Source organism: Thamnophis elegans, chromosome 4, assembly GCF_009769535.1.
Source record: "Thamnophis elegans isolate rThaEle1 chromosome 4, rThaEle1.pri, whole genome shotgun sequence".
Lineage (NCBI taxonomy): Eukaryota > Metazoa > Chordata > Lepidosauria > Squamata > Colubridae > Thamnophis > Thamnophis elegans.
In genome coordinates this window covers 41,400,802-41,414,465 of record NC_045544.1, presented here as the reverse complement: position 1 = coordinate 41,414,465, position 13,664 = coordinate 41,400,802, and the positions used below count along the sequence as shown (strand labels likewise).

General features: G+C 36.1%; 1 protein-coding gene across 1 annotated transcript in view; it reads right to left on the bottom strand.

Moving 5' to 3' along the window:
* The window catches only part of LAMA2 (laminin subunit alpha 2), a 499,033-nt gene that overhangs the window by 301,357 nt on the left and 184,012 nt on the right, over positions 1 to 13,664 (bottom strand). The window contains 1 exon segment of the mRNA XM_032215335.1: positions 237 to 416. Coding sequence (XP_032071226.1) covers positions 237 to 416 — 180 coding nt within the window.

The following is a 13,664-nucleotide window of genomic DNA, read 5'->3' as shown; positions in this document are numbered from 1 at the left end:
TGATACAAATAAGAAGGGAAACTTGGGAAAAAACCTCCAAAAATATATTTCAGCCTTAAAAATTTATATACACTCATCCTGCTATTTTTCTTTAAATGAGAATATGAAAGGGAAATTGCTATTTCAGAAAGAATAAAAACTGATGTTCTATAATTCTGAAATAACCAAATCCTTTTGAATTCTAGGTGAAAAAAAGTACTGCAAATGCACATTCTAGCATCTTTGGCAGGACTTACCCTCCTTGTGACTATTGGATCAATTTCATTGAGATCTCTGTGTGCAAGCATCATCAAATCCGCATTTAGTGTCCGTATCCTCTGAAATCTTAAGCGAATATAACGAGCCGATGTAAACTCCAATAGTGTTGGAGAAGGATCATCTGCACTTGGCCGCCCATTGATTAAGGAGGTATGAATCTACAAAGTAGAAGAAATGAAGAGAATGATTAGCTAATACTGTTCACTCAAAAATGATCAGGTTTGCAAAGTGTATGTAGGAATCACAGTAAAGAAATAATTGCGGTTGTAAAATACGTTTTTCCCCTCTCATTTATATCTTCATTTATATTTTCTCCAATCCTTTGAATCTTCTATAACATGGGTGTCAAATTTGCCAATGTCACATTGCTGTCACGTGATGTTTTGTGATGTTTTCCCCCTATGTGGAGATGGGGTGGGTGTGGCCTGCATGTGATGCATCCAGCCCAAGGACCACCAGTTTGACACCCCTGTACTACAACCTTATTGGATAACCTAATTTCAAAAAATCTGAATTTTTTAAGTAGGAGAAAGATTAATTTTCTTTTGGAAGAGAATGCAAGTGGAAGCCTTCTGAATATCCTATAGAAGATAATATATGTAGCTGAGGATTGAACTGTAGAAACTTTGATGCTCTCTGAGTAGTGGTGGGTTTCAATTTATTTTAATACCGGTTCGCTTGTACATGCACTCGCACGCTTGCGAAAGGGTTCTGTGCATGCACGGAAATGTCTGGACAGGTGAGCGGAACCTCCTGCCACCACCATTACTGATTTGCCCTATCTGGGGTGAACTGGCAGAAACCCACCTCTGTCTCTGAGCCTGGTTCTTTGCTTGTAGTGTTTCATTACTTGACTAAGATATCAAGGAGAAAAACACATTTCACTAATATTGGCAGGACAAGCAAACTCCATAGTCACTAGCACATGTTTCCCTGAAATAAGACCCAACTGGAAAATAAGCCCTAGCATGATTTTTCAGGATGCTTGTAATATAAGCCCTAACACCCCCCCAAATAAGCCCCAGTTAAGATCGTCAGCCAGATGGATGCATTTAGTACCATATTTCCCTGAAAATAAGACCTCGTGTGTTTTTTGAGAGCAAAAATTAATATAAGGCCTGGTCTTAATTTTGGGGAAACACAGTAGTCAAGTAATGAAATGTCTATAAGCAAACCATCAAGCTCAGAGAGTACCTATGATTCCACCTTCTAGATATGTCACACAGATTCATGAATAGTTGTCTAATCATTATCCACATGCTTTTCATTGGATATGAGCAAAGAATAATACAGGTAGGCCACACTATGCCATTTTTTACACTAAAATAGTGGGTACGTGTTTTTGATTAACATGCAACTGAGCTATTTGACAATGGTTGTTTCAAGTCACATCTATATTGTTTGACATTAGCTAGGAAATTATATTTTTAAATAATAGATATTTTAGACCTATTCTATCATACACCACAGAATAAAAATCTACTACACAGTATACTTGTCTGTTTCATACTTCTTAAATATCAAAATGTATTTTTCCATTTTAAAAATTATGTATGTATGTATGTATGTATGTATGTATGTATGTATGTATAAATTTTACAAACCAATATAGCATATGGTATCTTCATGAACAATTTAGCAGTTTCTTTCTTATTCACATTTTTATATCTGAAGGATGGTACTTCACCAGAAATCTACCAAGTAGAGTCACAGTGTGGTTCTTTCTGACATAAAAAGAAATTGCAGCTGCTTGGCTACAATGCTTGAAGTATTTTAGTTCACTTCTTTTTCAAAATAAATTACATGAAACGATTTAACTACATCTTTTTCACAGACTTTTAAAGTGATAATAATGATTAGAGAATTTTTAATATATGAAAAATGTTTCAAATTTGAAAGGCTTTTCATATTACTAATTTTTAAAGCATAAAAACATAATTATCTGTGCATGCACACACATACAGATTTGGATGTGTGGATGTGAGGAAAAAAGAGAGAAAGAGAGAGGGGGTGGGAAGAAAGTGCCATCAAATCAATACTTTACTCTCAGCAATCACATAGATTTTCTTCAGGAAGATCTGTCCCCACACAGTCCAAATAAATAAATAAGAATTAATGATAAGAAATAATCACTGAAATAGGAGAGGATGCTGACATCACGACGACACGATGTGCGATCTTGGAGCTCCAAGATCGCAGTTGATACTTTTGCCGCTGGACCTAAACCGTCCCTAAGAGATGGTGACAGGAAAGAGTACGTCCTGCTGATCTCGGGGACACCGCAAAGTCCCTGATTGATCCAGGAGAAGCTCTTTTTGCTGACAACAGAAGCACAGCCTTTGAAGCTGCTGAAGTTGGGACAGCTCTGGAACAGGAGGAAAATGGAAAGAGAAAGTGTGTCCATCTGGTAAGGAAATCCTTTTGTTATAAAAGAGTCTACCCAAAAAAATGAAAGCTAAATTAAATTTGAAAACAGAAGAGAATAAGCAGCAAAATTAAGCCACATTACACAGTTTGTTATCTGTTTTTTAATGGATGGAATTTCTGCAAATGTTTCCTATTTCTTAAATTGAACAGATTGGTTTTTCTGCTACTTTTTATATTCTTTCTTTTACCTATGGATTAAAATATTTTTCTTTATTTTTTATAAAGCTGGATTGAATGGTCTTTTTTCTTTTTGTTCCACTTAGAATTTTTGTTTTCTTTAAGCCTGGAATATAAAGAAGATATAAAAGGTATACAAAGAGGGCTGTAAGAACAGATGGAAAGGAAGTAACACTGCCATTTGGAGGCTGGAGTCTTGAGTCTTGGAAATATTGTCCTTTCTTTTTTCTTTTTGATCATTTGACTTTGTATTTCAAGGTTCTTCAGCTTGTTTACAGAGACTGATAGTGAGAAGATCATGGGTTGTTTTTACACGTGCTCTTTGGGAACATCATTGGTAGCTGGAGTGAAATGAAAACAAAGCCTTGTCTTGAAAGATTATAAATGAACTTGCTGTAAAACATATATATATATATATATATATATATATATATATATATATATATATATATATATATATATATATATATATATATATATATATATATATATATATATATATTCTGAGGTTTTCGCGGGTGTTAGTATGTAGGTCTCTAGTTGTTCGGGTTTTCTCCCGCGTAGAATTGGAGATGTCTTGCCGACGTTTCGACGAAGTCTCATTCGTCATCTTCAGGCTGCTTCAGACTACTTCAGGTTTGGTGTTTCCAGGAGTAGTGTGAGATCTCGGCTGTTTGTTCCTTTTAACTGCCAGTAGGGGATTAAATTTTAACTGCCAGTAGGGGATTAAATTTTAACTGCCAGTAGGGGATTAAATTTTAACTGCCAGTAGGGGATTAAACTGATTGGGTGGGGGCTTGGCTGTGTCTTGATTAGGTGGAGGTGTGTCCTTATTTGGTGGAGGTGTGTTCTGTTCTGATTGTTTGGGGGGTTGTGTTTCATGTGAGGGTAGGAGGGGTTTTAAAGAGGCTGATTGTGCTTTTGCAGTCTGGCTTCTGGTTCTGGGTCGTGCCTCCTCATCAGTTTGTGTTTTTGTCTGTTTTCCATCTACCAGAAGAAAACACACACTAACCGCTATCTGCACGCACTCTCACACCACCACCCAGCCCAGATCAATTCCGTAGCCAAGACACTCATCTCCAGAACAAAACACCTAGCTGATGAACAACACCTAAAAACCGAACTACACACTCTCACTAACGTACTGACATCCAATGGATTCCAAAGAAATAAGATCACCAACCTAATCCAAAAAGAAACCCCCACTAAAGTCCAGGACAGAGAACAAGAAAATGGAAAAGCCCTCCTCCCATACATAAAAGGCACCACAGACAGAATCAGCAAAATCCTCCGCAAACACAACATCAAGACAGCATTCTGCACAGACCGGAAAATATCCACCATCCTAAGAAACCCCAAAGACAAAATTGAATTAGAAAATCAAGGAGTATATGAAATCCCATGCACTACTTGCCCCACCACATACATCGGACAAACCAACAGAAGAATAAGTGCACACATTGAAGAACACAAAAATGCAATCAAAAAAGAGGAACCAACCTCTTCCCTGGTCCAACACCTCAAAGCCACAGGACATAAAATTGATTTCAATAAGACAAGAACTATCGCCAAGGCCGAACACTTCAACAACCGTATAATCAGAGAAGCAATCGAAATAGAAAAATGCCCACACAGCATGAACAGGCGGGATGATACCTCCTGCCTGCCAGCCCTTTGGAAGCCTGCCCTTATTAACAAACGAATCCCAAACATGATGAATGAGACCAGGCCCACACCCACAATAGCCACACAGAATATCACCAAAAAACATCCACAAAGAAAACAGACAAAAACACAAACTGATGAGGAGGCACGACCCAGAACCAGAAGCCAGACTGCAAAAGCACAACCAGCCTCTTTAAAACCCCTCCTACCCTCACATGAAACACAACCCCCCAAACAATCAGAACAGAACACACCTCCACCAAATAAGGACACACCTCCACCTAATCAAGACACAGCCAAGCCCCCACCCAATCAGTTTAATCCCCTACTGGCAGTTAAAATTTAATCCCCTACTGGCAGTTAAAATTTAATCCCCTACTGGCAGTTAAAAGGAACAAACAGCCGAGATCTCACACTACTCCTGGAAACACCAAACCTGAAGTAGTCTGAAGCAGCCTGAAGATGACGAATGAGACTTCGTCGAAACGTCGCCAAGACATCTCCAATTCTACGCGGGAGAAAACCCGAACAACTAGAGACCTACATATATATATATATATATATATATATATATATATATATATATATATATATATATATATATATATATATATATATATATATGTTATATTTATGCTGATAAATAAATAAAGGGAGACTAGTATAGATCTATTTCAAGCTATTTAGCTCTCATCAGCTAGCCGATGAGAGCTAAATAGCTTGAAATAGATCTATACTAGTCTCCCTTTATTTATTTATCAGCATAAATATAACAAATGTAACAAAAAAGGCAACAGTAAAAAATATTGGGTTTCTGTCTGGATGGACTCTTGTGACGAGCCTAATGACAGAGAGTATATATTAGTGTCACAGAGAGTGATAGTATATATGTCATATATATGTTTGATAAGAGGAAATCTGATATTAATTTTCAAATGGTAACTACGAAAGGCGGTTTAGAAACTTTGTTATTAAATATAAGCAATTTTTATTTAGAACATGTTATAAAGATATAATGTTATTGGATGATATTGGGAAGAGCTAATGGAATGCCATTATGTGGTTTTGCCTTAAATTTGGAATATTTTAGATAAAAGGACGTAAAAACAATTACAGTCAAATGAAGGTTGAAGTATTATGACAATAATATATATAAATATATTTGATGTAAAATATATGATTTGACATGAATTATAGGTGACGACTGTGGAAGGGATGCATGGGAGCTTTTGTAACCAATCAACACACTTTCTGCAATTTGTAATGGAAGATGGTATTGTGGGTTTTTTTGTGTTTTGTCTGTTTGTGTTTATTCAAAAATAAAAATTTTAATAAAAAAAGAAATAGTCACAGTAATGTAAAACATATACTATGAATAAAACTTTTCAGTATTTTAATTTAATTTATCTACTTTGATAGAATAAAAGAAAGTAATAACCAATATTGTAGAAATAGTATGCAGTAATACTAATAATAGTATGATATAGCAATAGCAATAGCAGTTAGACTTATATACCGCTTCATAGGGCTTTCAGCCCTCTCTAAGCGGTTTACAGAGTCAGCATATTGCCCCCAACAACAATCCGGGTCCTCATTTTACCCACCTCGGAAGGATGGAAGGCTGAGTCAACCCTGAGCCGGTGAGATTTGAACAGCCGAACTGCTGAACTGCAGTGCTGCATTTAACCACTGCGCCACCTTGGCTCATATAATGGAAAGTTTTCATATAATGGAAAGTTTTCAAAAAACAGGTGATATTAAATGATTGTCCTCATATTGAAGCCATGTAGTGTTATGGTGTCATGGTTACCTATCTAGAAGTTTTCCTTGGTTTTTCAGAATTGTTAGATTATATGGTATTTTTATGATAATAATTAGCAAATGTTGCAGTTAACTGAACTGACATTGTAACATATTTTTTTTAAAATAGAGATGCTGATGGAGAGTGGGGCCACTGAACAATATCCCTTCAAACCACAACTCTCACATGCAATCAAAAGGATAGAAAGTTTAATGAAATCAAATACAGCAAAATTTCTGTTACGGTGCCCTATTCTTCTGATTTTCCCAAGCCTTTGTTTTTCCTTGAAGACATTTCACTTCTCATCCAAGAAGTTTCTTCATTTCTAATTGAATGGTGGAAGATAGAAAGATTTATATTCCTTGAAGTCATATGGTCATTGGAGTTAGGTTAGCACTCTTTCTGAAAGTCATTGAGGCCACTTAGAGGTTTAATCTGTGCCTTCAACATCATCTGAAGAATCATCTGAAGAAGCTTCTTGGACGAGAAGCAAAATGTCTTCAAGGAAAAATAAAGTCTAGTTGCCTTTTGAAAAAGCACCTTTGGGACAACCATGACCTAGATGACTTAGAAACTCTACAGACATCTAAAAAAGACCAGGCAACCCTAAATAAAGTCACTAGAAATTTGTTCCATAGATATAATTACAGCAGGGAGTACTGGTGCCTTTCTATCTTTCTACCATTATGTTTTAAGTGTCAATAATTGTACCACCAATAGCATAATAACAATTATTCCATTCTACTATATTGATTCAACGCATAAATGCATCCTTTAAACCAGCAGCAAAATGTCAAATACTGTTCATGTCATATTCTACTTCAACTAACTTGATCCCCAAAGAGCACTGATAAATGTCAGCTTAATGAATTGTTTAGAAAATATGATTATATGCTGGGCAACATGTTCCTCAGATAGCATGAGGTAAGCATAAGCTTTTTGTCAGCATCTCTCTTTCTTCAAGCCACTTGCATTTCAGACTTAGAATTGCTTCTCTAATTCATTCTTTTCTTCCCTGCAGCAGTGCAATTCTTGCATTTTTCATTTTTGAAGGGAAGGTAATTTGTCAAAGACAATGTCTTTTGAGAAATTTAAAGAAATTGTTCATTGTCAAAGCAATGGTTATGAATAAATCCTAGAGTAATAAGGCATTCAATTTCCTTAAAAGTATTTTGTCATGCACCTTTAAAAAGGGTTGTCATTTATTGCTATTACAGCTAAAAGAATATATTAGTAAACCAATTATTTCAACAATAATTATGTATAATAAGAAACCTAGAGGAGTGGGCAAACACACGATCAGCTCTAACAGAGTGACTGCATTCCTACAGGACCCATAGCAAATCAGGAAAAAGTCTAGCAGATGCATTTATCGAATGTGTTCATCATGTTTTGTGTGACTAAGTGTGTTGTGTGAACTCCAACCTTTTGGTTGGTTTATGCTTCAGTATATCATGCGGTTGCTCAGTGGCTAAGATGCTGAGCTTGTTGATCAGAAAGGTCGGCAGTTCGACGGTTCGAATCCCTAGTGCCACGTACTGGTGTGAGCTTCTGTTATTTGTCCCAGCTTCTGCCAACCTTGCAATTTGAAAGCATATAAAAATGCAAAGTAGAGAAATAGAGACCTCCTTGGTGAGAAAGTAACAGCACTCCATGCACCTTCGGCGTTTAGTCATGCTGGCCACATGACCATGGAGAAGTCTTTGGACAGCGCTAGCTCGTTGGCTTAGAAACAGAGATAAGCACCACCCCTAAAGCTGGAAACAACTAGAACGCCTGTGTGGGGGAACCTTTACCTTTACCTTTGTATCATGCAAACTCAAAAAATGAAATAGTTCATATACGAGGCTAAGGGTGATGTGTAAAACACAGTCTATGTCTGCTGAGAGAGTTTTCTCACGAACATAGCAATAGCAATAGCAATAGTAGTTAGACTTATATACCGCTTCATAGGGCTTTCAGCCCTCTCTAAGCGGTTTACAGAGTCAGCATATTGCCCCCATAGTCTGGGTCCTCATTTCACCCACCTCGGAAGGATGGAAGGCTGAGTCAACCTTGAGCCGGTAAGATTTGAACTGCCGAACTGCAAATAGCAGTCAGCTGAAGTGGCCTGCAGTACTGCACTCTAACCACTGCGCCACCTCGGCTCTTCATAGTGGTCCATAAGCACCAATTTCTGTAATACTGCTCTAGAGATGTAGTCAGATAATAATCAGATTCTAGAATAGCACTTATGAATCAAAGTGAACCACTTACTTCAAGCCTCGGGATACATTGGAATGAGATCTTTCTATTTTCTCATTCTACAACAGATTCAATACAACCCTTAAGCACCCCATTCAACATAAACCTTCTGAAGACTGGTTGGGGAACCAATGAAACTGCAGGGAAGAAACAGGCATAGAAACACTGAACATCAAAGCTATATTCTCTTTGTATAAAGACTAGTTATCTGGAATAGGCCCCCATGAATATAGTGGATTTTATTTCTTAGTAAAAATGCACTGGATCATGCTACTAATTATTCCAGCTTCAGGTCTACACACATTACTTGAGATTAAATTCTTTACTGGAAGTGTTACTCAACTCAGCTAGAAAATACATCTGAAAGACATATAAAAAGATGATAGGTTGGGTGTGTCTTTTCTCAGTCTAAACTCCAGTAAACCTAATGGAGTTAAATGCAAGTAAATGTGAAAATGATGACACTGTTAGCTGACATTAATCTCTAGCTCTTTGGGTCATAAATAATTGTTTATAGGCACACATCAAGGGATAGATAACTTGCAGCCTAGAGACAACTTGAATCCCTGACCAATACTAACACCCCATGTTTCTCAGGAAAGGATTTCAAATGGTTAAGAGGTTAAACCAGTATCTATCCAACCTGTAGCCTCTTGGTTTCTTCCAAATTGTAGGCAACCTCTGTTAACAGTAATATATTTAGACAGAACTGCTATAACTAACAATATATTAGTGTAGGAGAAAAACTGTGAGCTGATGAGCTGTTACCTACTCACTAGTATTCCATGGAAAGTATATATCTTCCTTCTGAAGGGAAAATTTCATCACATTTTTCTGAATAAATCCAAAAGACCACAAGATTTCATTTGAAATATTGAGTCAGCTTTCAGATATATTAATCACAGTAGACAATAGAATCATGTAAATAAAGTGAAGAGGGGCAAATAATAATTCTAAACTGGACTTCAATATATTAAGCTTTTTAAAAGGAAAAGAGACAAAAAAAGATGGAATTGACTATGGAAAAAATGGGTTTTGTTTTGTTTCTAATGAACCATGAGAAGCAAATAGGAAAAATGTCAAATGACAACCATTTCAGGTTTGTCTGCTTTTGGAGAACTGAATTATATTAGGTTTCTTGACTTTGTTCTTAATTATTCTGCCTTAATAGTACTGTTCACATTTTGCAATGTATTTATTGACAAAGAAGAGTATCACAAAGTTTGTCTCCACATATAGTGAGATCATGTATGGATCACATAGAGCTAGGCTGAGAAAAGCTTCACAGCAATTTCCATAGTCATACTGGTAACCAACATAGAGGAAATTATCTCTGCAAAATATATGAGTGTATTGATGTTTCTCTGTCCTTTGTCAAGGTGATCAAAGAACTCTCCTGTGAAGACAACACAATGGTACAAATAGGTCTGTAAGGCATTTCTATTCAAAAAATTGACTGATTAATCTTACTACGGTATGAGATTCAAAATAATGGACAGAAGATGGAAGGAATTAGAACTGTTCTATTGGAAAATAATACTGCATATGAAACAGCTCTGTGAGGGAGTCTGAAATTCAGCTTAAAATTGGAACATGACCTAACTGCACCACATCCTGTTTCCCTTCAAATGAAATACCATCACAGAAAGACAGATGTGACCATACTAAATTAAGAGTATTTTAGAAACAAACAAGGTATGAAATATAGTTTAGAGAAGGAATATGCAACCTTCCACCCCTTCACACTGACCTTGGTAGACCCTAGAAGCTAAAAGCAAATTGCCGACTGAGTGGATGAGGCTCAAGAGATAAACTCAGCTCTGTCGTAAGACTTTCTATGAAACCAGCATGCAGGACAAGATGAATTTTTAAGTAAAGAAATGGAAGGAGATGTGCTACATGTCACTTAATTTCACTAACTTTTTGAGTTTAGAACTGTAGTAGTGTAGCCGCCCGGAGTCCTCCGGGATTGGGCGGCCTATAAATTCATTAAATACAAATGCAATACAATAGATGTTGTAACGTGTAATGTTGCAATGTGATATACAGAGGATGTTCTGTGAGCTCTTGGAAATTCATAGGTGGTGGCGGGAAGTTGATAGGCATAAAAACAATGTCCTTCACAAGATCTTGGACCTGTTGAATAGTTTCAAACAAAAGTGGAGTATAAAACAAACAAAGAAATAATGAGTATTTTAACCTGACAGATTTGGCTTGCTGTAAAATTGGTATTTTGTTGCTGACCATGCAAATCACAACAGTTGTTTGCCAGCAAAAAAGGTCATTTTTTCATGACTTTTCCTAAAATCTCAAATTGAGAATTACTGGACTTCAAAAGAGTCTTTGGCTAGGAGCTCCAGGCATATTATCTAATAAAGGATGCAGTCTTTTTTATCAGCTAGCATACTGTTTATTGGTTTATTTCCATTTTGTCCTCTTGCTACAGTTCTATCCTGGAGCTTTAACTCAAGTATTTTCCTCTGAAAAATATTATAGATGGATTCCATGGCTGCAGTTTGTCTCAGCCTGATACATCGATGGATGCAAACAGAATGCTTCATTCCTCTGCAGAAGGGATGGCAGCAATTAATCAAGTGTTCTGATACCCTTTGTAATCAGCAAAGAAATTAAAATTAGGTATATATTGGAATAAATCAGTGTATATTGGGGAAATGGTATGTATAAAAAACTGCATTGGCAAAATATATAGATGTGGAATCATGAAGCTGAGAAAAATATATACATCTGGAAATATATACATCAGCTAAAATATGGTTAGCTGAGAAGATGGATAGAACAAAATACTAGGCAGTATTGACATAAATTGTATTAAAAGTGATCTGAATGTTATGAATTACCATCAATATCAAATGTAATTAAACAATATCAAATATCTCTAATATTTCACTGCTGCTTGGATGTATTGTGAGGTTCTGTAAAGCAAAAATCAGATTTTGCTCTGAAAAGTTGATATATCCACTAAAAGAATTCAGCAGTCAGTGATATAAATTGATGTATTGAGTTTAATAAATAAACATTAAATATATAGTAAAAAATCTTTTCTATCTTATTGTATTGAACTAATTATTAGATATTTTACAATTTTCCCTCCCCATCTAAAATATCATGAGGAATGATGTATCGCTATTTACCTAACACATTATTAAAAAAATACTAAGATCCAAGTTTTGATCATATCTTAGTTATTCCTAAAAATTTAAATTTCATAAAATTTTGATACTTTTCTTGCTCTGTAATATTAATTACTTCACACAAGTTGCATTTTGGGTCACAGATTAATTATTTTAATTAGTACACAGGTTAAGGCAATCACACAACTCACATAACGAGCCTTATAGTAACAATGTGACCTGCATAATTATAGCTTGATTGTTTTAGAAGTTTGTATGGCTTTGTGAAAGTTAATTTAAGAGCCAGAGTAGTGGTCAACCATATCAGTTACAAAGAGTTGCCCAATATCAAAGCTAAAGGTGCAAGGCAAGAAGAACATAAAGAATAAAAGAAAAAGAAGCACCAGAATTTTTTTTAAAAAAAACATTGGATGTAACAAATGCTAACCAAAGAAGAGGATCTAAATATTCATGTTCATTAGATATGGGAGACAGCAAGTTAATTTGGAAGGACAAAGAAAGCTCATAGAATCAGAAATGCCGATTTTCCTATTGCTAAAGATCTAAAATTGCAAAATAAAATTTTTATTTTATTTTTAAAAATTGCTTGCAAGATTCTGATCCAGATAGAGAGAAATCAACTCTTACTTGAGACTTGGCTTCCATAGTTGAATGCAGAGAAGAGGAAATGCCAACTGTCTTCCCAAAAGGAAATAAAATAAACTGAAGAAAGAACATTCAAGGATGTATGAGTTACCACAGAAAGCCGAATCACAGGAGCATAAAGTACAAAAGGAAAGATGAAACAAAGCCTTCCCTTTCTGACTATAAGAATGGTCCATTCTTTGATTCTCTCTATAAGGAGGAGATATTTTCTCTATAAAGAGGAGATATTGATTAAACTTGATGCTGGATTCAAGTCAGAGATTTATTTAGCAGACAAACAAAAGCAGGGGAAGGCTTTGTGAAGATAAAAGACAACAATCAACCTATCAATTGAGGATAACCTAATTTGATCAAATCTGCTAACAGTAAGATATCCAGCATGCACTAGCCCAGTGTCTCCAACCTTGGCAACTTTAAGACTTATGGACTTCAATTCCCAGAATCCCTCAGCCAGCAAAGGAATTCTGGAAGTTGAAGTTCACAAGTCTTAAAGTTGCCAAGGTTGGAAACCCCTGGTCTAGTGCATGCTGGATGGGGTATTCTGAAAGCTGAAGTCCATTAGCCATAACATTGCCAAGTTTGGAGACCTTTGACCTAGTGGTTAAGGCACCAGACTAGAAACCAAGAGACTCTTGTTCTTGTTCTGCCTTAGGCATGAAAAACAGCTGGGAGATTTTGAGCCAATCACATTCCCTCATCTCTATTCACTTCCCAGGGTTGTTGTGGAGGAGGAAGAAGGAGTATTGGGTATTTTTTCCACTTTGAGTTATTTATAAAAATAATAGGTGGAATAAAAAATATTTAAAAAATTTAAAAAATCACAGTTTAAAAAGCTGTCACTGTTATGTGGATAAAAATAGGGAGTTGCTTATGAAAGATATCTTCCAAGTTTTTAAAAACTTTTTGAACTGAAATGCAGCTGTAGACATTGGCTAAATGTATGAGAATAGCATGAGAAGTTGCATGAGGAAGCATGAGGAAAGCTCCTTTATGTAGCCACAGTTACAAGGTGCAGCAGTTGGAATTCTGTATGGGAAGGTGAGCACACCAACCAAATCACATTGGATTAGATACAAGTCATTGGGCATGTATCTTAATGGTCCAGCCAAACTAGATCTCCAAGTGCCAGTCAATAGCAACCTGAAGGACAGATCATAAATTCATGGAGGTGGGGTGACCAGCTGGCCAAGCAAATAGGAATAATTTGTTGCCCTACCTTTCAGTTATATACATTAAAACTATGGTAAGAATCTATGGCAGCTTCATAAACTATTAATGGAGTTTGCATCCAGCAC